Source organism: Dryobates pubescens, chromosome 40 (genome assembly GCF_014839835.1).
Source record: "Dryobates pubescens isolate bDryPub1 chromosome 40, bDryPub1.pri, whole genome shotgun sequence".
In the NCBI taxonomy this organism is placed as follows: Eukaryota; Metazoa; Chordata; class Aves; order Piciformes; family Picidae; genus Dryobates; species Dryobates pubescens.
Window position 1 is genome coordinate 1550275 of NC_071651.1, and position 22484 is coordinate 1572758.

Genomic DNA, 22484 nt, shown 5'->3' on the forward strand with positions numbered 1-22484 from the left:
GCTCCTGTTGATTCCCTGCAGCCCCGGTGCTGGGGGGCACCGGGGTGCTGGGGGGCACCGGGACGTCGCAGGAGGCAGGCTGCCCCCCACCCAGGGACATTCCTCTGCCACTGCCACGGGGCGGGGGGCAGGGTGTGGGGGGCACACCAGGGGGGGTGGGCCCTGCACAGGCAATAAAGGGGCTGCGTGGTGGTCGAGCCCGGGGCCGGTCTGGCTGCTGTGTGTGGAGGATGGGGGCCGGCGGTGGCCGCGCCGTGTGTCCCTGCCTGTCCCCGTGGTGGCTCAAGCTTGTGGCTGCTGTCCACATGCCGCAGCTGCCCTCAGGCAGCCCTGGCAGAGCGCCCACCACGGGGGCACCGGCTGGGTGCCCCGTGCCCCGGGGCAATGCCCTGGGGGCAGCAAGGACGATCACCCTGCCCTGCCCCTGGTGCCACCGCCGAGCCAGGGGCAGCGGTGACCTCCTCGCCGGCCCTGCGGTGGGGTGAGGGGTGACGTCACGGCCGCGGGGGGGTGACGTCGCTGCCCCGGGCGGCCTCACGGTGACATCACCGGGCTGCCCCGCACCGCGGGGGAACGGCCCCGCGCCGCCGGCGAGGGCGGGGCTGGGGCTGGGGCGGGATGGGTGGGTTCGGGTGGGTGGCAGACGGCGGCATGACGTCACGCACTGCGGGCGATGACGTCAGGCAAGGACCCGCGGCTGTGCCTCGGCTCCCCGCGCCCTCCGATCAGGCGAACGCGGCGGCCGCCTGCAGCGGTGGGGGGGTCCTTCGCCGCATGTCGCTGTATTTGCATGTCCCCGCCCCCTCCTGCGAGGGGCAGCCAATAGCGAGCGGATCGACCCCGACTGAGGCGGGGCTGGGGGTGGGGCTATACTAATGAGCATCGCGCGTCTCGCCCCGCCCCGCCTCCGCCGCGCGCAGGAAGCCCCCGGACGCCGCCGACGCTCGCTCCGGTCCCGCTCCCGGCCCCGCTCCCGGCCCTGCCCTGCTCCGCTCTATCCCGCCCCGCTCCCGGTGCCGCCATGACGCTTCTCGCCGCCGGTAGCCGGGCGGCCGCGCGCCTTCGCGGGCCCAAGGTGAGGCCCGGGCCCGCCGCGCCTTAAGGGGGCGATGCCGCCGGTTGGGGTAGGGGCAGGGTGGGCTCTGTGCGCTGGGGGGTGGGGGGAGGGGGTGTCCGGTTCTTAAAGGGGCCGCGCAGGGGGGAGGGCGGGGTGGGGGCGGGGTGGGGCTGTTTAAGGCTCCGCAGCATCTGTGGGGAGGGGGGCGCGGGGTCGCGCGCTGCAGCGGCAGCACGTGGTGGGCACCGGCGCCGCCTCTGCCGGGAGCGGCTGTAACGGGCGCCGGGGCGGGGTGTGCCCCCTCCCCCCACCCCCGCTCTCCTTCCCTTGTTCTCGCTGCTCTGTCGGGGCTGGAGAGACCCCAGGCCCACCTGGGACACCGGCGAGGGCTCCGAGCCCGGCCCGCGGCCCACACCCCGGGGGCGCAGCCCGGATCCGGGGCTGCTCGTCCTGTCTCACCCCCCCCCAACGCCTGGAGGCTTCCTGCCCGGCTGCTTCCCCGGTGCGGGGCTGTGCTCCACTGGGAGGGCCCCAGGCCAGCCCCGGTGGGCCCTCACCGGGCAGCACCGGCAGCGAGAGAAGGGGAAAGGGGTGGGTGGGGTTCCGTTCCCCGCCCTTCACGGCGGCCCGGTGCCGTAGAGGACAACGGGGTCACGGGCAAGGGACCCCCTCCCGGCCCGGGGCTGTGCTGGGGGAGGGAGGGGGGCGAAGTGTCCCGGGGAAGGGGGGAGGTCGAGCAGCGGTGCGGGGCTGGGGGTGGCCCCGGTACGCATCGCCGCCACCGCTTTTCCCCCCCCCGCCCTTCCCGCAGCCCCCGGCCCATTAGCCTTGGCCGCGGCCCTCGGCGTTTCGTAACGGCCGCTCCAGCGGCGATATCGACCGGGCGTTATTTTGGGCTCCGGGGTCGGGCCCCGCCGTGTCCCACTTGGCTCCGCTGGCCCCCGGGGTCGGGCATCACCCCGGTAACCGGGGCCAGTCCCCCCTCCCTTCCCCCCACTCGTGTCCTAATCCCGACCCGCCGCCGTCCTCCTCCTCCTCCTCCTCCTCCTCCTTTCCCCGCGGCCTCAGCTCCCGTTACTCCCGGGGGGGAGGTGGGGGGTGGGCTCCTGTACCGTCCCCCAGCTCCGACCGGGGTGGTTGGTTGGGGGGCGAGGGGGGGTTGGGGTGCGGAGAGGGGCCCGCAGCTCCCGGAGCTGCCCTAGCCCCGGTGTCCGCTGTCACCGCCACCACGTGTGACCTTGAGCCGGTGACAGCCGGGACGGACCCAGGAGGATCCCCCACGGCCGGGGGGCGGCACGGGAGTGGGAGGGGGTGACGGAGGCTGCGGTGGGCACCCGGTGGTGGTGGCTGCGACCACCTTGACCTTGTGCTTGCTGCTGCTGTCCCCAGCGTCCCCTTCGGGGGTGCCGCCTGTTGCTGCGGGGGGGGTGGACAGTACCGGAGCGGCTTCCCGGCTCCGGTGCTGCCCGGGGCCACACTTGGGGTCCCCGTCATGGGGCTGGGGGGTGCTGGGCTGCTGTGACACATAGCTGGGTGCTGTGTCGTCCCCCCCAACCCCGCGTCCTAGGCCATCCCTTCCCCCCCCCTCCCCTCCCCCCCCCCAAGTGGAAAAATCGACTCAGGTTCCGCCTGCGCCGCCGCAGCTCGGCCCCGCGGGGTCATCCCCGGGGCTCCACCGGGACACCGGACAGGGATGCGGCCTTCCCCGCCCCGGGACGGCCCCGACGCCCTCACCCATCTCCCGGCCTCCCCACCCCTCCTCGGTGCCCACCCTGCTGTCTGGGGGGTGGGACGTGGGCTTGGAGCCGGTGCCACCGGGGAGCACCGGGGGGAGATGCCAGGCCCGGGGCGTCGCCAGGCTTGGGGCTTCCCGGTTGCCTCGGGGTGTTCCCGAAGTCCGGAGTCCCCGGGATTGCCGGGCGTGGGGAACGAGGATTGGCTTCCCCTGAGCCACCGCAGCGGTGCCAGCCCGGCAGGGGCAGCGCCAGCCCGGCAGGGGCAGCGCCAGCCCGGCAGGGGCAGTGCCAGCCCGGCAGGGGCAGTGCCAGCCCGGCAGGGGCAGTGCCAGCGGCTGCAGGCTCCCTGTGCCAGATGCTTCCGCAGGGCAGGAAGTGAAACGCAGCCTCCTTGGCCACCCCCGGGGCCGGGCACGGTGTGCCAGGGGGTGGCACCGCGCTGGGGGGCACCTGCCCAGCACCCCCTGTGCTACCCTGCCCTGCCCTAACCCTGCCCAACCTGCCTGGCTCTGCTCCCTGCCCCGCGTGGGCAGCGCCACCGCTGCTGTGCCCTCATGAGCTGGGGTGGCACCGGCTGGCTGCTGCCACAGGAGTTGTGCCATACCTTCCGGGGGGGCTGGCATGGCTGCCCCCCCCCCCCCGAAAAGGGGCAGCTGTGGTACTGCTGGGGCTGTGCCCAGGTGCCCCCCAAGTGGCTGTCTCTGCTCTCCCTCAGAACGCTGCCTGCGTGCTCTTCGCTGCCCGCCATGCCAGTGCTGCCACGGTAAGAGGAGGCCCCTGCTGCTGGTAGGGTGCTGGGCACCTCCCCCTCCCCCTTCTGCTGTGTGCCAGGCCCTGTGCCCACCTCCTGCCCTCTCCCCCAGAACCTGAAAGATGTCCTGGCCAGCATGATCCCCAAGGAGCAGGCCAAGATCAAGAGCTTCAGGCAGCAGCACGGCAGCACTGCCATCGGGCAGATCACTGTGGATATGGTGAGCGGAGAGCTGCCAGGGTAGTGCCAGGGCAGTGCCAGGGCTGTGCCACCGCCGGTGACCCTCCCCCTCCCACAGGTGTACGGCGGCATGAGGGGCATGAAGGGATTGATCTACGAGACCTCGGTGCTGGATCCTGACGAGGTAGGGCCGGCTCCGGCGTCGGTGCCCGCGCGGCGTCGGTGCCCGCCTGGCATCGGTGCGCCCCTCGTGTCGGTGCCTGCGTCGGTGCCCCCCCCAGCATTGGTGCCCGCCTGGCATCAGTGCCCATGCAGCATCGGTGCCCCCCCCAGCGTCGGTGCCCGCATCGGTGCCCCCCCAGCATTGGTGCCCATGCAGCATTGGTGCCCACCTGGCATTGGTGCGCCCCTCGTGTCGGTGCCTGCGTCGGTGCCCCCCCAGCATCGGTGCCCGCCTGGCATCGGTGCCCATGGAGCGTCGGTACCCCCCCGGCATCAGTGCCCACGCGATGCTGATGCCCGCCTGGCGGCGGTGCCCGTGCGGCGTCGGTTCCCGTGTCGGTGCCCCGTGGCGTTGGTGCCCCCATGGCGTTGGTGCCTGCCCAGCATCAGTGCCCATGCAGCATCAGTGCCCGCCTGGCATGGGTGCCCATGCAGCATCGGTGCTCTCCTGTCATTAGTGCCTGCCTGGCATCAGTGCCCATGCAGCATCAGTGCCCGCCTGGTATCGGTGCCTGCCTGGCGTTGGTGCCCGTGTTGGTGCCCTCCAGCATCAGTGCCCGCCTGGCATCAATGCCCATGCAGCATTGGTGCCCGCCCGGTGTCCGTGCCCCCCCGGCGTCGGTGCCCCCCGGCGTCGGTGCCCCCCAGGCGTCGGTGCCCCCCAGGCGTCGGTGCCCCCCTGGCGTCGGTGCCCCCCGGCGTCGGTGCCCGCCCGGCGTCTGACCCTGTGCCCGGTGTCTGACCCTGTGCCCGGGGGCTCCTCAGGGCATTCGCTTCCGGGGCTACAGCATCCCCGAGTGCCAGAAGCTGCTGCCCAAAGCTGCCGGGGGCGAGGAGCCGCTGCCCGAGGGCCTCTTCTGGCTGCTGGTGACTGGGGAGGTGCCCACCCAGGAGCAGGTAACCCACAGCGGCGCTGGGGCCGGGGGGCGGCGGTGGTGGGCAGCGGTCCGGTGGCGGGTGGCGGGCAGTGGTGTGGAGACGGGCAGAGGTGTGGTGGGCAGCACCCTGGCGATGGTGGTGGCAGCGATGGGCAGTGGTGTGGTGGTGGTGGGCAGCGGTCTGGTGGGTGGTGGGCAGAGGTGTGGGGGTGGTGGTGGCAGTGGTGGTGGGCCCCAGCCCGTTGGCAGCGGGGGTGGCTCTGCCATGCCCTTGCTGCCCAGCTGAGCCCGCTCCCCGGATGCAGGCAGGCTGGCAGCGGTGGGTGGTGGGCAACAGTGGGCAGCAGTGGGCAGCGGTGTGGTGGCAGTGGGCGGCAGTCCGCTGGCAGTGGTGGCAGTGGTGGGCGGCGGGCAGCAGTGGGCAGCAGCCTGCTGGCAGAGGGGTGGCTCTGCCATCCTTGCCGCCCATCTGAGCCCCCAGGCGAGCTGGCAGCGGTGGGCAGCAGTGTGGGGGTGGTGGGCAGCGGTGGGCAGCGGTGGGCAGCGGTGGGCAGCGGTGGGCAGCGGTGGGCAGCAGGGTGGCACTGCCATCCTTGCCGCCCCGCTGAGCCCCCTCCCCGGCCGCAGGCGGGCTGGCTGTGGTGGGCAGCGGTGGGCAGCGGTGGGCAGCGGGGTGGCACTGCCATCCTTGCCGCCCTGCTGAGCCCCCTCCCCGGCCGCAGGCGGGCTGGCTGTGGTGGGCAGTGGTCTGTTGGCAGTGGTGGGCAGTGGTGGGCAGTGGTGGGCAGCGGGGTGGCACTGCCATCCTTGCCGCCCCGCTGAGCCCCCTCCCCGGCCGCAGGTGGGCTGGCTGTGGTGGGCAGTGGTGGGCAGCGGTGGGCAGCGGGGTGGCACTGCCATGCCCCTGCCGCCCTGCTGAGCCCGCTCCCCGGCCGCAGGCGGGCTGGCTGTGGTGGGCAGCGGTGGGCAGCGGTGGGCAGTGATCTGTTGGCAGTGGTGGGCAGTGGTGGGCAGCGGTGGGCAGCGGTGGGCAGCGGGGTGGCACTGCCATCCCTGCCGCCCCGCTGAGCCCCCTCCCCGGCCGCAGGCGGGCTGGCTGTGGTGGGCAGAGCTGTGGCAGTGGTGGGCAGTGGTGGGCAGTGATCTGTTGGCAGCGGTGGGCAGCGGTGGGCAGCAGTGGGCAGCAGGGTGGCACTGCCATGCCCCTGCCGCCCCGCTGAGCCTGCTCCCTGGCCGCAGGCGGGCTGGCTGTGGTGGGCAGTGGTGGGCAGCGGTGGGCAGCGGTGGGCAGTGATCTGTTGGCAGTGGTGGGCAGCGGTGGGCAGCGGTGGGCAGCGGGGTGGCACTGCCATGCCCCTGCCGCCCTGCTGAGCCCCCTCCCCGGCCGCAGGCGGGCTGGCTGTGGTGGGCAGTGGTCTGTTGGCAGTGGTGGGCAGAGCTGTGGCAGCAGTGGGCAGCGGTGGGCAGCGGGGTGGCACTGCCATGCCCCTGCCGCCCCGCTGAGCCCGCTCCCCGGCCGCAGGCGGGCTGGCTGTGGTGGGCAGAGCTGTGGCAGTGGTGGGCAGTGGTGGGCAGCGGTGGGCAGTGATCTGTTGGCAGCGGTGGGCAGCGGTGGGCAGCAGTGGGCAGCAGGGTGGCACTGCCATGTCCCTGCCGCCCCGCTGAGCCCCCTCCCCGGCCGCAGGCGGGCTGGCTGTGGTGGGCAGCGGTGGGCAGTGATCTGTTGGCAGCGGTGGGCAGCGGTGGGCAGTAGGGTGGCACTGCCATGCCCCTGCCGCCCAGCTGAGCCCGCTCCCCGGCCGCAGGCGGGCTGGCTGTGGTGGGCAGAGCTGTGGGCAGTGGTGGGCAGTGATCTGTTGGCAGCGGTGGGCAGCGGGGTGGCACTGCCATCCCTGCAGCCCCGCTGAGCCCCCTCCCCGGCCGCAGGCGGGCTGGCTGTGGTGGGCAGTGGTCTGTTGGCAGCGGTGGGCAGCGGTGGGCAGCGGGGTGGCACTGCCATCCTTGCCGCCCCGCTGAGCCCCCTCCCCGGCCGCAGGCGGGCTGGCTGTGGTGGGCAGCGGTGGGCAGCGGTGGGCAGCGGGGTGGCACTGCCATGCCCCTGCCGCCCCGCTGAGCCCCCTCCCCGGCCGCAGGCGGGCTGGCTGTGGTGGGCAGCGGTGGGCAGCGGTGGGCAGTGGTGTGGCTGTGGTGGGCAGAGCTGTGGCAGTGGTGGGCAGTGGTGGGCAGCGGGGGGCAGCAGGGTGGCACTGCCATGCCCCTGCCGCCCCGCTGAGCCCCCTCCCCGGCCGCAGGCGGGCTGGCTGTGGTGGGCAGCGGTGGGCAGCGGTGGGCAGCGGGGTGGCACTGCCATCCTTGCCGCCCCGCTGAGCCCCCTCCCCGGCCGCAGGCGGGCTGGCTGTGGTGGGCAGCGGTGGGCAGCGGTGGGCAGCGATCTGTTGGCAGTGGTGGGCAGCGGTGGGCAGCGGTGGGCAGCGGTGGGCAGCGGGGTGGCACTGCCATGCCCCTGCCGCCCCGCTGAGCCCGCTCCCCGGCCGCAGGCGGGCTGGCTGTCGCGGGAGTGGGCACGCCGCGCCGCCCTGCCCTCCCACGTGGTGACCATGCTGGACAACTTCCCGAGCAGCCTGCACCCCATGTCCCAGCTGAGCGCCGCCGTCACCGCCCTCAACAGCGAGAGCAAGTTCGCCCGCGCCTACGCCGAGGGCGTCCACCGGGCAAAGTACTGGGAGGTACCTGCCCGGGCCAGGACGGGGCCTGGGGCGCCAGCAGGGCGCTTAGGGAGGGAGGAGGGGGCTTGGGAGGTGAGCAGGGGGCTGAGGAAGTGAGTAGGGGGCTCGCAAAGGGCTTTGTCCGCCTTCAGTGCCCGCTTTGGGTGCGAGGATGCCGTGGACCTGAGTGCCTGGCAGAGGGCATTCGCCAGGCAAAGCACTGGGGGGTACCCACTAGGGTCAGGATGGGGCTTAGGAAGTGAGGAGGGGGCTTAGAAGGTGAGGAGGGGGTTTGCACACCTTCAGTGCCCAGTTTGGGTACAGGGATGCCATGGACCTGAGTGCCTGGCAGAGGGCATCCAGCAGGGGCTCAGCTGCCTTGATCCTGAGCTGAGGGGGCTTGGGAGATGGGGGCTTAGGAAGTGAGGAGGGGGCTGGGAGTTGAGGAGGGGGCTGGGAGTTGAGGAGGGGCTTAGGAAGTGAGGAGGGGGTTGGGAGTTGAGGAGGGGGTTCAGGAAGCGAGGAGGGGGCTTAGGAAACAAGGAGGGGGCTTGGGCAGCAAGGAAGGGCTTGGGAAGTGAGAAGAGGGTTTTGGTGGTGAGGAGGGGGCTTAGGAAGTGAGGAGGGGGTTGGGAGTTGAGGAGGGGGCTTAGGAAGTGAGGAGGGGCTTGGGAGGTGAGGAGGGGGCTTAGGAAGTGAGAAGAGGGTTTGGAGTTGAGGAGGGGGCTTAGGCAGTGAGGAGGGGGTTGGGAAGTGAGAAGAGGGTTTGGAGGTGAGGAGGCGGCTTAGGACATGAGGAGGGGGTTTGGGAGTTGAGGAGGGGGCTTGGGCATCGAGGAGGGGGCTGGGAGTTGAGGAGGGGGTTCGGGAGTTGAGGAGGGGGCTTAGGACGTGAGGAGGGGGGTTGGGAGTTGAGGAGGGGGCTTAGGACGTGAGGAGGGGGCTGAGAGTTGAGGAGGGGGCTTAGGAAGTGAGGAGGGGGCTGGGAGTTGAGGAGGGGGTTCGGGAGTTGAGGAGGGGGTTCAGGCAGTGAGGAGGGGGTTGGGAAGTGAGAAGAGGGTTTGGAGGTGAGGAGGGGGCTTAGGACGTGAGGAGGGGGCTGGGAGTTGAGGAGGGGGCTTAGGACGTGAGGAGGGGGCTGGGAGTTGAGGAGGGGGCTTGGGCATCGAGGAGGGGGCTTAGGAAGTGAGGAGGGGACTGGGAGTTGAGGAGGGGGCTTGGGCATCGAGGAGGGGGCTGGGAGTTGAGGAGGGGGCTTGGGCATCGAGGAGGGGGCTGGGAGTTGAGGAGGGGGCTTGGGCATCGAGGAGGGGCTGTTGGGCGGCGAGGAGGGGCTCGGGGAGCGCCTGCCCCCCCCCCCGCCGCAGCAGCGCCTCCTGCTGGCCAGCTGGTGTACGAGGACGCCATGGACCTGATCGCCAAGCTGCCCTGCGTGGCCGCCAAGATCTATCGCAACCTGTACCGGGAGGGCAGCAGCATCGGCGCCATCCAGCCCGGCCTCGACTGGGCACACAACTTCGCCAACATGCTGGGCTACACCGACCCCCAGTTCGTGGAGCTGATGAGGCTCTACCTCACCATCCACAGGTCTGGAGGCAGCAGGAGGAGGAGGAGGAGGAGGAGGAGGGGAGGAAGGGAGGGGCTGCAGCCTGGCTCCCTGCCCGGCCGCTGGAGATAGCAGCTGGGACCTGCCCAGGCCGGCGCCCAGCCCGGGGTGTGGAGCCCCCGGGGCAGGGCTGGGAGGGAGGGGTTGGGCTCTGGGGGTGCCCCTGTGGCTGAGGGGGGCACAGGGTAGGGGGGGTGGGAGCTGGGGGGTGCCAGGGCTGGCATTAAGCACAGGGCACAGAGCCATAGGTGGTGCTGGGAGGGAGGGGTTGGGCTCTGGGGGTGCCCCTGTGGCTGAGGGGGGCACAGGGCAGGGGGGGTGGGAGGTGGGGTGGCACCTGGGGTGGGAGCTGAGGTGTGCCAGGGCTGGCACTGAATGAAGAGGGTAGAGCCCACAGGTGGTGCTGGGAGGGAGGGCTTGGCTCTGGGGGTGTCCCTGTGGCTGAGGGGGGCACAGGGCAGGGGGGATGTGAGCTGGGCTGGCACCTGGGCTGGGAGCTGGGCTGGCACCTGGGGCGGGAGCTGGGCTGGCACCTGGGCTGGGAGCTGGGCTGGCATCTAGGATGGGAGCTGGGCTGGCACCTGGGCTGGGAGCTGGGCTGGCATCTAGGATGGGAGCTGGGCTGGCACCTGGGCTGGGAGCTGGGCTGGCATCTAGGATGGGAGCTGGGCTGGCACTTGGGATGGGAGCTGGGCTGGCAGCTGGGGCGGGAGCTGGGGGGTGCCAGGGCTGGCACTAAGCACAGGGCACAGAGCCATAGGTGGTGCTGGGGTGGTGCTGGGAGGGAGGGCTGGGCTCTGGGGGTGCCCCTGAGGCTGAGGGGGGCAGAGGGCAGGGCTGATGTGCCCTCTCCCCTGCAGTGACCACGAGGGGGGCAATGTCAGTGCCCACACCAGCCACCTGGTTGGCAGCGCCCTCTCCGACCCTTACCTCGCCTTCGCCGCCGCCATGAACGGCCTGGCCGGGCCCCTGCACGGCCTTGCCAACCAGGTAGGGCACCTCTCTGCCTGCCTCTGCCCGCCTGGGTGCCAGCTGCTGGCTCTCACCCTCCTCCTCCTCCCCCCCAGGAGGTGCTGCTGTGGCTCACAGACCTCCAGAAGGAGCTGGGCCAGGAGGTGTCGGACGAGAAGCTGCGAGACTTCATCTGGAACACTCTCAACTCGGGCAGGGTGAGCTGGCCCTGCCCCCTGCCCCCTGCCCCTGCCAGCCTCAGTGCCAACCTCTGACCTCAAAAACCCCTTAACCCACCCCACAGCCTCTCTGCCCCCACTGCCAGCTTGAGGAGGTCATCCTGAGCTGGAGGTGCCAACCTCTGCCCTCCAAAACCCATCCCACAGCCTCTCTGCCCCAGTGCCAAGCTGGACTGAGCTGGAGGTGCCAACCTCTGCCCTCCAAAGCTCATCCCACAGCCTCTCTGTCCCAATGCCAAGCTGGACTGAGCTGGAGGTGCCAACCTCTGCCCTCCAAACCCACCCCACAGCCTCTCTGCCCCAGTGCCAGGCTGGACTGAGCTGGAGGTGCCAACCTCTGCCCTCCAAAGCTCATCCCACAGCCTCTCTGCCCTACTGCCAGCTTGAGGAGGTCATCCTGAGCTGGAGGTGCCAACCTCTGCCCTCCAAAGCTCTTCCCACAGCCTCTCTGCCCCAATGCCAGGCTTGACTGAGCTGGAGGTGCCAACCTCTGCCCTCAAAACCCACCCCACAGCCTCTCTGCCCCAATGCCAAGCTGGACTGAGCTGGAGGTGCCAACCTCTGCCCTCCAAAGCTCATCCCACAGCCTCTCTGTCCCAATGCCAAGCTGGACTGAGCTGGAGGTGCCAACCACTGGCCTCCAAAACCTCTTAACCCACCCCACAGCCTCTCTCTGCCCCACTGCCAGGCCTCAGAGGGTCATCCTGAGCTGGAGGTGCCAACCTCTGCCCTCCAAAACCCATCCCACAGCCTCTCTGCCCCAGTGCCAAGCTGGACTGAGCTGGAGGTGCCAACCTCTGCCCTCAAAGCCCCTCTAACCCACCCCACAACCTCTCTCTGCCCCAGTGCCAAGCTGGACTGAGCTGGAGGTGCCAACCTCTGCCCTCCAAACCCCTCTTACCCACCCCACAGCCTCTCTGCCCCCACTGCCAGCTTGAGGAGGTCATCCTGAGCTGGAGGTGCCAACCTCTGCCCTCCAAAGCTCATCCCACAGCCTCTCTGCCCCAGTGCCAGGCTGGACTGAGCTGGAGGTGCCAACCTCTGCCCTCCAAAGCTCTTCCCACAGCCTCTCTGCCCCACTGCCAGCTTGAGGAGGTCATCCTGAGCTGGAGGTGCCAACCTCTGCCCTCCAAACCCACCCCACAGCCTCTCTGCCCCAATGCCAGGCTGGACTGAGCTGGAGGTGCCAACCTCTGCCCTCCAAACCCACCCCACAGCCTCTCTGCCCCAATGCCAAGCTGGACTGAGCTGGAGGTGCCAACCTCTGCCCTCCAAAGCTCATCCACAGCCTCTCTGCCCCACTGCCAGGCTTGACTGAGCTGGAGGTGCCAACCTCTGCCCTCCAAATGTCATCCACAGCCTCTCTGCCCCAGTGCCAAGCTGGACTGAGCTGGAGGTGCCAACCTCTGCCCTCCAAACCCCTCTTACCCACCCCACAGCCTCTCTGCCCCCACTGCCAGCTTGAGGAGGTCATCCTGAGCTGGAGGTGCCAACCTCTGCCCTCCAAACCCACCCCACAGCCTCTCTGCCCCAATGCCAAGCTGGACTGAGCTGGAGGTGCCAACCTCTGCCCTCCAAAGCTCTTCCCACAGCCTCTCTGCCCCAATGCCAAGCTGGACTGAGCTTGGAAGTGCCAATCTCTGCCCTCAAAACCCACCCCACAGCCTCTCTGCCCCACTGCCAGCTTGAGGTCATCCTGAGGTGGAGGTGCCAACCTCTGCCCTCCAAAGCTCTTCCCACAGCCTCTCTGCCCCAATGCCAGGCTTGACTGAGCTGGAGGTGCCAACCTCTGCCCTCCAAAGCTCTTCCCACAGCCTCTCTGCCCCAATGCCAGGCTTGAGGAGGTCATCCTGAGCTGGAGGTGCCAACCTCTGCCCTCAGAGCCCCTCTTCTCCCCCCTCCCCCCCGTGCCCAGGTGGTGCCAGGCTACGGGCACGCGGTGCTGCGCAAGACCGACCCTCGCTACACCTGCCAGAGGGAGTTTGCCCTCAAGCACCTGCCCCAGGACCCTCTCTTCAAGCTGGTGGCACAGCTCTACAAGATCGTGCCCAAGGTGCTGCTGGAGCAGGGCAAGGCCAAGAACCCCTGGCCCAACGTGGATGCCCACAGCGGGGTCCTGCTGCAGGTGAGCTGGGCAGGGGGCTGCCCCCTGGGCTGGGCCTGTGCCAGCCCCCCTGGCATGGGCTCTGCCATGGGCTCTGCCATGGGCCCTGGCATGGATCCTGGCATAGGGTCTGGCATGGACCCTGGCATGGGCTCTGCCATGGGCTCTGCCATGGGCCCTGGCATGGATCCTGGTATAGGGTCTGGTATGGGCCCTGGCATGGGCTCTGCCATGGGCCCTGGCATGGATCCTGGCATAGGGTCTGCCATGGGCTCTGCCATGGGCCCTGGCATGGGGTCTGGTATGGACCCTGGCATGGGCTCTGCCATGGGCTCTGCCATGGGCCCTGGCATTGGCTCTGGCATGGGCTCTGCCTCTGGCAGGGGGAGGGGGTTGGAACTGGATGATCTTCTAAGATTCCATGAGATGCCCTCCATCCCCCCCCCCAAGTGCCCTCCATGCCCCCCAGGTGCCCTCCATCCCCTAAATGATCTCCAACCACCCCCTAGGTGCCCTTCCTCCTCTCTAGGTGCCCTTCAACCACCCCCTAGGTGCCCTCCATCCCCTAGGTGCCCTCCATCCCCCCCCCAGGTGCCCTCTATCCTCTCTAGGTGCTCTCCAACCATCCTCAGAGTTATCTCCATCCCCTAAATGATCTCCAACCACCCCCTAGGTGCCCTCCATGCCCCCCAGGTGCCCTCCATGCCCCCCAGGTGCCCTCCATCCCCTAAATGATCTCCAACCATCCCCTAGGTGCCCTTCCTCCCCTCTAGGTGCCCTTCATCCCCCCCCAGGTGCCCTTCCTCCTCTCTAGGTGTCCTCCAGCTATCCCATAGGTGCCCTCCCTCCCCCCCTAGGTGCCCTCCCTCCCCCCTAGGTGCCCTCCCTCCCCCCTAGGTGCCCTCCCTCCCCCCCAGATGCCCTCCCTCCCCCCCAGGTGCCCTCCCTCCCCCCCAGATGCCCTCCCTCCCCCCCAGGTGCCCTCCCTCCCCTCTAGGCGCCCTCCCTCCCCCCCCAGATGCCCTCCCTCTCCCCCTAGGTGCCCTCCCTCCCCCCCCAGATGCCCTCCCTCCCCCCCAGGTGCCCTCCCTCCCCCCCTAGGTGCCCTCCCTCCCCCCCAGGCGCCCTCCCTCCCCTCCCTGCTCTCCAGCTTCCACCTCTGGGTGGCTTTTTGGGTTGTGCTTGGGGGGGTCCCTGACCCCCTCCCCCCTTTCCCCCCTCCCCCCCTGCCCTTCTCTCCCTGCAGTACTACGGCCTGAAGGAGATGAATTACTACACAGTGCTCTTCGGGGTCTCCAGGGCCCTGGGGGTCCTGTCCCAGATGATCTGGAGCAGAGCCTTGGGCTTCCCCCTGGAGAGACCCAAGTCCATGAGCAGCCAGGGGCTGATGCAGCTGGTGGGCTACAAGTCAGGCTGAGACCCCCCCCCAGGAAGCCACCAGACAGCAAAAGGGACAAAAGTGGGGAGGGGGGAGAGGGGGGGGGACACACACACACACACACAGAGGGCTGTGGTTTGCTGCTCTCCTCCCCACCCCCCACCCCCCACCATCCCCTCCCTCCCCATCCCCCACCCCCACCCCCAAGGGAAAGAAGCTGCAGTGGTTCCCCCCCTCCCCCCAACACCCCCCCCCCCCCCCCGGGGGGCTCCCTGGATGGACTCAGCACTGAACCTCCCTCCCCACTGACCCCCTCCCCAAGGGGGGGGTTGGGGGCTTGTGGGGTGCAAGCAGAGCTCTCCCTCCCCCCAACCCCTCTCCCCTCTTGGGGAGTGGGGACCCCCCCCTCAAGTTGGGGTGGGGGTTCTCAACCTCCCTCCTCTCTTTGGGATGGGGACCCCCCCCAGGTTGGGGTGGGGGTCCTCAAGCCCTCTCCCCTCTTGGTGAGTGGGGACCCCCCCCAAGTTGGAGTGGGGGTCCTCAACCTCCCTCCTCTCTTTGGGAGTGGGGACACCCCCAGGTTGGGGTGGGGGTCCTCAACCCCCCCTCCCCTCTTTGAGAGTGGGGACACCCCCCTCCCCCCAACCCCCTCCCTAAACTGGGGTGGGGGCTTCTGTGGTGCAAGCAGAGCTCTCACACCGCCCCCCTCCCCCCACCCCTCTCCCCTCTATGGGAGTGGGGACCCCCAGCCCCCTCCCCAAATTGGGGCGGGGGGGAAGCTTCTGTGGTGCAAACAGCCTTCTTCCCCCCCCCCCAAACCCCTTCCCCTCTCCCCAGTTTGGGAGTGGGACCCCCCCCAGCCCCCTCCCCAACTTGGGGTGCGGGGGGGGGGGCTTCTGTGGTGCAAGCAGAGCTCTGGCCCCCCCAACCCCCCCTCCCCTCTTTGGCAGTGGGGACCCCCCCAAGTTGGGGTGGGGGTCCTCAACCCCCTCTCCCCTCCTTGGCAGTGGGGACCCCCCCCCCAAGCTGGGGGGTGTGTGTGTGTGGGGGGGTGGCTCCTCAAGCCCCCTCCCCTCTTTGGCAGTGGGGACCCCTCCAACCTGGGGTGGGGGGGGTGGGGGGGTGGCTCCTCAAGCCCCCTCCCCTCTTTGGGAGCCCCTAAGGGGGGGTCTGCTTCCCCTTCAGTCCCCCCCCCCCAACCCCTGGCTGCCTTCCCCCCAACTCTGCTAATGTGAGGGGGGGGCTCCTGCCACCCCCCCCCCCCATGCCCCAGCAGCCATCACGCACACTGGGAGCCCCCTCCCCCCCCTCAGCTCCCCTGCTGCTGGGTATTGGGGGGGGGAGGGGCAGCACTGGGAAGGTTGTGGGGACCCCTCCCCAATTTCAGAGCCACTTCGAGCCCCCCCCCAGCCCCCTCCTGAGAGGGGTTCAGGGCCAGCCTCCTGTCCAGGCTCCTCCCCTGGGGCAGCAGCTGAATGTCTCAGCCCCCTCCCCACCCCCAACCCCCCCTCCCCCCTCCACACAGGGACTTGATACACTCCTCCCCCTCCCCCCCGTGTTTGTGTGCCCCCTCCCCCGTGTCTGACACCCCCGGGGGCAGCCGGAGCTGGGCCCTTCCCCCCCCTGCCCCCCTCCCCTCTCAGGCCCAGCCCTGGCCCCTCCTGGGTCTCCCTTTGCCCCCTCCCCTCCCCTCCCCCTCCCCCTCCCCCCCTCCCAAACAACAACAAAATGCAAAATAAATGTTTTTATTAACAGCCCTGCAGCCTCCTCCGAGCTGGGACCCCCCCCCCAAACCCTGAGCCCCCTCCCCCCCCAACCCAGAGCCCCCTCCCCCCCCCGAGGGGGGTCCCTCCAGCAGGCAACGGCGACCCCCAGCCTCCCCCTGGGGGAGGGGGGGGGACACACCCCCATTCTCTCCCTGCTGGGGCTGGCCCCTTGGCAAAGGGGGGCAGGGGGGGGTGGGAGGTGAGCAGCCTCATTTTGGGGGGGTGGAGGGCTAGGGGGGGGCTGTCTCTGTGCAGCCCCCACCCCACTTCCCCTCTCCAGGCAGGCTGCAAAGCCTTGGGAGAGCCTTTCTGGGCCCCTCCCCACTGCCCTCAGGGGCAGGGAGGGAGCTGGGGGGGGGGAGGGCAGAAGGGGGCTCAGAAAGCCTCCCCCCCCCCCCCAAAAAACATCCTCGGGGAGGAGTTTTGCCCCGGTGGAGCTGGAGACCCCCCCACCAGCGAGGGGGAGGGGAGGGGGCAGGGGGTGGGCACAGCCTGGGGGCATCCTGGGCTGGGGGAGGCTGAGAGGGGCTTGGGAAGGGAGGGAGTGGGTTTGGGGGGGGGGAGGGGCAGCAGAGGTTGCCCCCTCCCCCCCTCCCTGTGCGTGTGAGTTGTGCAAACTGTGCGACGACCTCGGAGGCCTGGGGGGGGGGAGGGGGGTTTGGGGGGGGAGGGGGGGTTGGGGGGAGGGGGAATCCCCTCAGCTCCCCCCCAGGAGCCTTTTCCTTCCCTTTTTTCATTCCTGGAAGAGCTGAGGCTGGAGGGAAGCAGCCGGGGGGGGGGCTCCATCCCCTGCCTTTCTCCTCCTCCTCCTCTTCCTCCTCCCCTGCAGCCAGGACCCCTCTGGCTTTGTCGGGGGGGGTGGGTTTCAAAGCCCCAAACCTGCCTAAACCAGCCCCAAACCCCCTCCCCTCCCTCCCTCCCTCCTCCCAACTCAACCCCAGAAAGTAAAAGGAAACAACAAAAATCAGCTACAAAACCAGGGAGGGTTGGGGGGGGGAGGGGGGAACCTTGTGGCCCCCTCCCCCCTTTTTCCCCTCCCTCCTCTCCCGAGAGAGCTTTGCTCCAATAAATACTTGGCAGGGGCGGGGGGCAGCGCCCCTTTAAGTGCCCTCCCTCCCTCCCTCCTTCCTTCCTTCCTTGCTTGCTTCTTAGCAGAGGGCTTGGCAGAGTCTGTGGGGAGGGGGCTGGGGAAGCCCTTCCCCTCCCCCTCCCCCCCGGGCTCACGTCTGGTGGACCTCGTGGAACATCAGCTCCCGGGGGATGCGAGTCTCGGGCCCGAAGCTCTTGGCCGCCTGCCGCTCGAAGGCTGCCACCATCTGCTTCACCACCTCGTCGAAGAAGACGGCGGCCAGCTGGGAGTGCAGCAGCGAGCGGAACTCGAAGGAGATCTGCGGCAGGGACAGGAGGTGGCAGCAGCCTGGGGGCCTGCGGCGGCGGCTGGAAGAGACCCCCGGTCCCCGCCCCCGGTCCCCGCCCGGTCCCCGCCCCCGGCCCTGCCCGGTCCCCGCCCCCGGTCCCCGCCCGGTCCCCGCCCCCGGCCCTGCCCGATCCCTCCCCAGCCCTCTCAGCCTCTGCCCCTCACAGAGCCGCTCCAGGCCCCTGCAGCATCCTCACAGCCTCCTCTGGACTCTCTCCAGCAGCTCCCTGCCCTTGGTGGAGCCCAAAGCAGGCTCCAGCCCTGCCTGCTCCCCTCCATCCTTGCCTGCTCCCCCCCCAGCCCTGCCTGCTCCCCTCCATCCTTGCCTGCTCCCCCCCCAGCCCTGCCTGCTCCCCCCCCAGCCCTGCCTGCTCCAGCCCTGCCTGCTCCCCCCCCCCAGCCCTGCCTGCTCCCCCCCCCAGCCCTGCCTGCTCCCCCCCCCCGGCCCTGCCTGCTCCCTCCCCCGGCCCTGCCTGGTCCCCCCCAGCCCTGCCTGCTCCCCCCCCAGCCCTGCCTGCTCCCCCCCCAGCCCTGCCTGCTCCCCCCCCCAGCCCTGCCATGGCCACAGCTGGGGGCTGGGTGGAAGCTTCCCCACAGCCTCTCTGGGCAGCCTCAGGCCTCCAGCAGAGAGATTTCCTCCTCCTGGGGGTCAGTTTGTGGCCCTGGGGGGCACTGAGACCTCATCCCCTTGACCCTCACCCCCCCCCACATCTTGCTGAGCACTGCTCAGAGCCCCTCTGGGGCTGCTCCTCCCCAGGGCTCTCAGCCTCTGCTCCTCACAGAGCCGCTCCAGGCCCCTGCAGCATCCTCACAGCCTCCTCTGGCCTCCCTCCAGCACTTCCCTGAGCTGAGGGAGCCCAGAACTCGTCCCAGCCCTCCTGAGCAGCCTGCTCCAGGCCTCCAGCAGCCTCCCACCCAAGGATTTCCTCCTCCTGCTCAGGTGGCACTTCCTGGGTGCCACTTTGTGCCCCTTGCTCTGGGCACCACTGAGCAGAGTCTGGCCCCAGCCCCTTGCCCCCCAACCCTTTAGGGGATCTGAACAATGCCCAGCAGGAGCTCTGGGGCTGCTCTGCTGCAGGCTCTCAGCCTCTGCCCCTCACAGAGCCGCTCCAGGCCCCTGCAGCATCCTCACAGCCTCCTCTGGACTCTCTCCAGCAGCTCCTTGCCCTCGGTGGAGCCCAAAGCAGGCCCCAGCCCTCCAGCTGCCAGCTGCCCAGGGCCCAGCAGAGGGGCAGGGGCAGCTCCCCTGCCCTGCTGCCCACCCCCCTGGCTGCCTACCGAGAAGTCCACGGTGCTGGTGCGAGGGTAGCCAGGGATGCCAGGGCTGAAGCGCCAGTTGGTCTCCAGGTGGTTGAAGAGCTTCCCATCGGTGCAGACAGCCTGGGGAAGGCAGGAGGTGGTCAGAGGGTGCTCAGGGCTGGAAGGGAGCTCAAGGCTCAGCCAGCCCCAACCCCCTGCCATGGGCAGGGAGCCCTCACACCACAGCAGGTTGCTCACAGCCACCTCCAGCCTGGCCCTCAGCACCTCCAGGGCTGAGGCTTCCAGCACCTCCCTGGGCAGCCTGTGCCAGGCTCTCAGCACCCTCCTGGGGAACAACTTCTCCCTCACAGCCAATCTGAGTCTCCTCACTTCCAGTTCTGCTCCATCCCCCCAGTCCTCTCCCTCCCTGACAGCCTCCAAAGTCCCTCCCCAGCTTTCCTACAGCCCCTGGGAGGCCACCAGAAGGTCTCCTGGGAGCCTTCTCCTCTGCAGCCTGCACAACCCCAACTCCCTCAGGCTGTGCTCAGCTCCAGCCCTCTGCTCCTCCTGCTGGCCCTGCTCTGGACACCTTCCAGCCCCTCCAGAGCCTTCCTGGAGCAGAGGCTGCAGAGCTGGCCCCAGAGCTGCAGGGGTGGTGTGAGCAGAGGGGAGCAGAGGGGCAGAATCCCCTCCCTGGCCCTGCTGGCCACACTTCTGCTGCTGCAGCCCAGGCTCCTCAGCAGCAGCCAGGTCCTGACCTTGACGAGGTGAGGCCGGACCAGGGTGACGATGGAGGTGTAGCGCTCCAGGACCGGGGGGAAGCCAACCTCCAGCTGGGCCTTGATGTGCCCTGAGCGCCTGGAGACCACCACAGACTTCTTGCACCAGGGCACGAAGCTCTTGTAGTCCTCCACGTTGGCCACCACATCATACATCTCCTGCATGGAGTACCTGGGGGCAAGGGGAGGGGGAAGAGGTTGGCTGGGAGTGGGAGATGCCAACCGCCACGGGTGCCACCCCGGCCACCAGAGGCCACCAGGGGCCACCAGAAGCCACCAGGGGCCACCAGACCTACCCAATGATGCGGCGCTCCGAGTACTCCTTCCTCTTGTTGGTGAGGCTGAGGAAGGACCTGCTGGGCTGGGCCAGTGGCTGCCAGGTGCTGCCAGCCCCCGGCCGGCCGAGCCGCAGGCCGCCCAGGGCCGCGTGCCTGGGCAGGAGATGGGCATCAGGGCTGGCACTGGGACCCTGCCAGGCAGCCCTGCCAGGCCAGCCGAGCAGCTGGGGCTCCACCACGGCTGGCCCCAGGGGGGCTCCACCACAGCCCCCCAGGGGCTCCACCATGGCTGCCCCAGGGGCTCCACCACAACCCCTCAGGGGGCTCCATGGCTGGCCCAGGGGGCTCCACCACAGCCCCCCAGGGGCTCCACGGCTGGCCCCAGGGGGGCTCCACCATGGCTGCCCCAGGGGCTCCACCACGGCCCCCCAGGGGCTCCATGGCTGCCCCAGGGGGCTCCACCACAGCCCCCCAGGGGCGCTCCACCATGGCTGCCCCAGGGGCCCCCACCACAGCCCCTCAGGGGCTCCACCACAGCCCCCCAGGGGCTCCACGGCTGGCCCAGGGGGCTCCACCATGGCTGCCCCAGGGGCTCCACCACGGCCCCCCAGGGGGCTCCACAGCTGGCCCCAGGGGCCCCCACCACAGCCCCCCAGGGGCTCCACCACAGCCCCTCAGGGGGCTCCATGGCTGGCCCAGGGGGCTCCACCATGGCTGCCCCAGGGGGCTCCACCACAGCCCCCCAGGGGGGCTCCATGGCTGGCCCAGGGGGCTCCACAGCTGGCCCAGGGGGCTCCTGAGCTGGAAATGGGTTCTGGGAGGGACTGGAGTGGGCTCCAGGAGGGGACAGAAATGGGCTCCAGGGCTCCAAGAGGTTGGGGACCAGGGGCTCCAGGGGGCGACTGGAAGGGGGCTCCAGGGGGCAACTGGAAGGGGGCTCCAGGCCTCCAGAAAGGGCCTGGGATGGGCTCCAGGGGGCGACTGGGATGGGCTCCAGGAGGGTTGGGGACTGGAAGGGGCTGGAATGGGCTCCAGGAGGGTTGGGGACTGGAAGGGGCTGGAATGGGCTCCAGGAGGGTTGGGGACTGGAAGGGGGCTCCAGGAGGGTTGGGGACTGGAAGGGGGCTCCAGGAGGGTTGGGGACTGGAAGGGGGCTCCAGGAGGGTTGGGGGTGCCCAGGGCCAGAGCAGGTGCCTGTGGCTGTCCCCAGCCCTCCTGCCCAGGGGCGTCTGAGTGCTTTCCCAAAGCTGCTGCTGTGTAAGAGGAGCAAGGCCATGGAAACCTGACCTCAGGGACACCTAATCCAGAGCAGCAGAGCAGGGACAAGTGCCTGGGACAGGCCTGTCCCCCCCCCAGGCTCCACGCCAGGCTCCAGCAGCACTGAGCCCAGCTCAGCCCAGACCTCCTCCCTCCCCCAGCAGCCCTCAGGTGCAGCCCAGGCGGTGCTGGTGAGGAGGGACAACCCTTGGCCACCGCCTTGAGGAACAGCCAGGTGGCACAGCAGGGTCCCGGGGGTGCCACCCAGCCCTGCAGCTGTGGGGGGCCCCCAGCAGAGCCCCCACGAAGCTCCTGGCTTCCTTCCACCGGGCCATGCCCCAGCAGCTGGAAGGTGGCAGCTTGGTCATAGGTGGGAGGCCAACCACGGTGGGGCTGGGGGCGTCTCTGGGTTAGGGTTGGCCCCCACCAGGCTCTGGCAGCTGGCACCAGGGCCCCGGGGAGGGTATTTTTAGAGGGCACAGCACTGGGGGCCGAGGAGGAAAGGTCCAAATCTCCCAGGAGCCAAGAGAGGTCACCTGGGCCCCTTGGCAGCTCCCAGAATAGCTGAGGGAGCAGGGGGCGGGAGGGGGGCAGTGGTGTGGCAGAGCTGTGCCAGCCCCGCCGGTGCCCCGGAGCTGTGCCAGCCCCGCCGGTGCCCCGGACCCCATCCCCCCCCCGCCCGGTGCCGTTCACACACCGGGGTGAGGCCGGCTCCCGGAGCAGCCTCACGCCACGATGGGGGCCTGGGGGGTGGCCCCGAGCCGCCGAAGCGGCGCCGGCAGTGGTGCCACCGGCCCGGCCCACCCCCGGCGTGGCCGGGGACAGAGGTCGGTGGCGGCTGGGGACGCGGCGAGGTGGCCCCGGGCGGCCTGACCCCGCTGAGCAAACGGTGACGCCGGGGCCCGGCCCACCCAGGGGACAGACACCGCCACGGACACACGGAGACGGCGTCGGAACCGGTGCCGGGACGCGGTCCCCGCGGTCCCACGGCCGTGCCCCGGGGGGGTGCCCCGGACGCTGCACCCCAAGGTCAGGTCCCAGACGAGGCCCCGGGAGCAGCCCGGTCCCTGCCGCTTTCCCTGGATTCGTTGCCGGTAGTCCTTAGGCCAGCGGTGCCACCCCCCCCCCCCCGTGGCCACGGACACCCCCAGGCTCCCAACTGCCGCCACGGTCCCCTCGGTGTCCCCTCGGTGGCGACAGGCGCGGGCCGGTACCGCAAGCCCCGCGGGGGTCTCCTCCGGGACCGCCCAGCAGCCCCGGTCGTCCCCCGGGGGCCCGTTCCACCCCTGCTCCGCCCGTGCCCACGGGCCCCGAGTGACCTCCAGCCTCCCGGCCCTTCCGCCCCACCCTCCCCGGCCGGTTCCGCCGCCCGGCCCCCGCGGCCCCGCCTCGGTGCCGCCGCCCGGTGGGGGCCGCGGGCTCTCACCTGCCGGGCGGGGCCGCAGCGGCCCTCAGCCGCTGCCGCGCCCCGAGCTGGAGGGCGCCGCGGAGCCGCCGGGCCGCCATGACCGGGCCCGGGCCGCGGCTCCGCTGCCCTCGGACCGGCGCCGCCGTGACCTCTCACCCCGCCCGTGACGTCACCGCGTCGCCATAGAGCCCTGACGTCACGGCCGGGGGGCGGGGCCAGGCGCCGCCTGCCGCGCGGGGCATGGCGGGAAGCGCAGTGCCGGCGCGCGGGGGGCGGTGGGGCCGGACCGAGGGGAACGGAGCCCCCGCGCGAGGCTCGCTCGGGCTCTCAGCGCCCCGGGCCGGGCCCGCACCGAGCTCAGGCCCTGTGGAACGGAGCCCCCGCGCGGGGCTCGCTCGGGCTCTCAGCGCCCCGGGCCGGGCCCGCACCGAGCTCAGGCCGTGGGGAACGGAGCCCCCGCGCGGGGCTCGCTCGGGCTCTCAGCGCCCCGGGCCGGGCCCGCACCGAGCTCAGGCCCCGGGGAACGGAGCCCC

General features: G+C 70.6%; 2 protein-coding genes across 2 annotated transcripts; one reads left to right on the top strand and one right to left on the bottom strand.

Moving 5' to 3' along the window:
• The first annotated feature begins 1005 nt into the window (after positions 1-1005).
• On the top strand, positions 1006-13893 carry CS (citrate synthase). Its single transcript, XM_054177479.1, has 11 exons — positions 1006-1075; positions 3509-3556; positions 3657-3764; positions 3843-3908; positions 4712-4843; positions 7362-7550; positions 8917-9116; positions 9996-10125; positions 10203-10304; positions 12241-12450; positions 13676-13893. Exons 1-11 carry the CDS (start codon positions 1022-1024, stop codon positions 13844-13846), a joined length of 1410 nt encoding a protein of 469 aa, XP_054033454.1. The 5' UTR covers positions 1006-1021; the 3' UTR covers positions 13847-13893.
• A 2883-nt stretch (positions 13894-16776) lies between these two features.
• COQ10A (coenzyme Q10A) lies at positions 16777-22103 on the bottom strand. Its single transcript, XM_054177493.1, has 5 exons — positions 21970-22103; positions 19305-19439; positions 18988-19180; positions 18269-18370; positions 16777-16961 (listed from the first exon to the last, which is right to left on the bottom strand). The coding sequence occupies exons 1-5, from the start codon at positions 22047-22049 to the stop codon at positions 16794-16796; spliced, it is 678 nt and encodes a 225-aa protein (XP_054033468.1). The 5' UTR covers positions 22050-22103; the 3' UTR covers positions 16777-16793.
• Between the last annotated feature and the right edge of the window lie 381 nt (positions 22104-22484).

Coding starts and splice junctions, on each gene's coding strand:
- COQ10A (XM_054177493.1), bottom strand. CDS start 22,049: ATGGCGGCCCGGCGGCTCCGCGGCGCCCTCCAGCTCGGGGCGCGGCAG. Junction 19,440..21,969: donor GCTGCGGCCCCGCCCGGCAG/GTGAGAGCCCGC, acceptor TCTCCTGCCCAG/GCACGCGGCCCTGGGCGGCC. Junction 19,181..19,304: donor TCGGAGCGCCGCATCATTGG/GTAGGTCTGGTG, acceptor CCTTGCCCCCAG/GTACTCCATGCAGGAGATGT.
- CS (XM_054177479.1), top strand. CDS start 1,022: ATGACGCTTCTCGCCGCCGGTAGCCGGGCGGCCGCGCGCCTTCGCGGG. Junction 3,909..4,711: donor CGGTGCTGGATCCTGACGAG/GTAGGGCCGGCT, acceptor GGGGCTCCTCAG/GGCATTCGCTTCCGGGGCTA. Junction 12,451..13,675: donor ACAGCGGGGTCCTGCTGCAG/GTGAGCTGGGCA, acceptor CTCTCCCTGCAG/TACTACGGCCTGAAGGAGAT.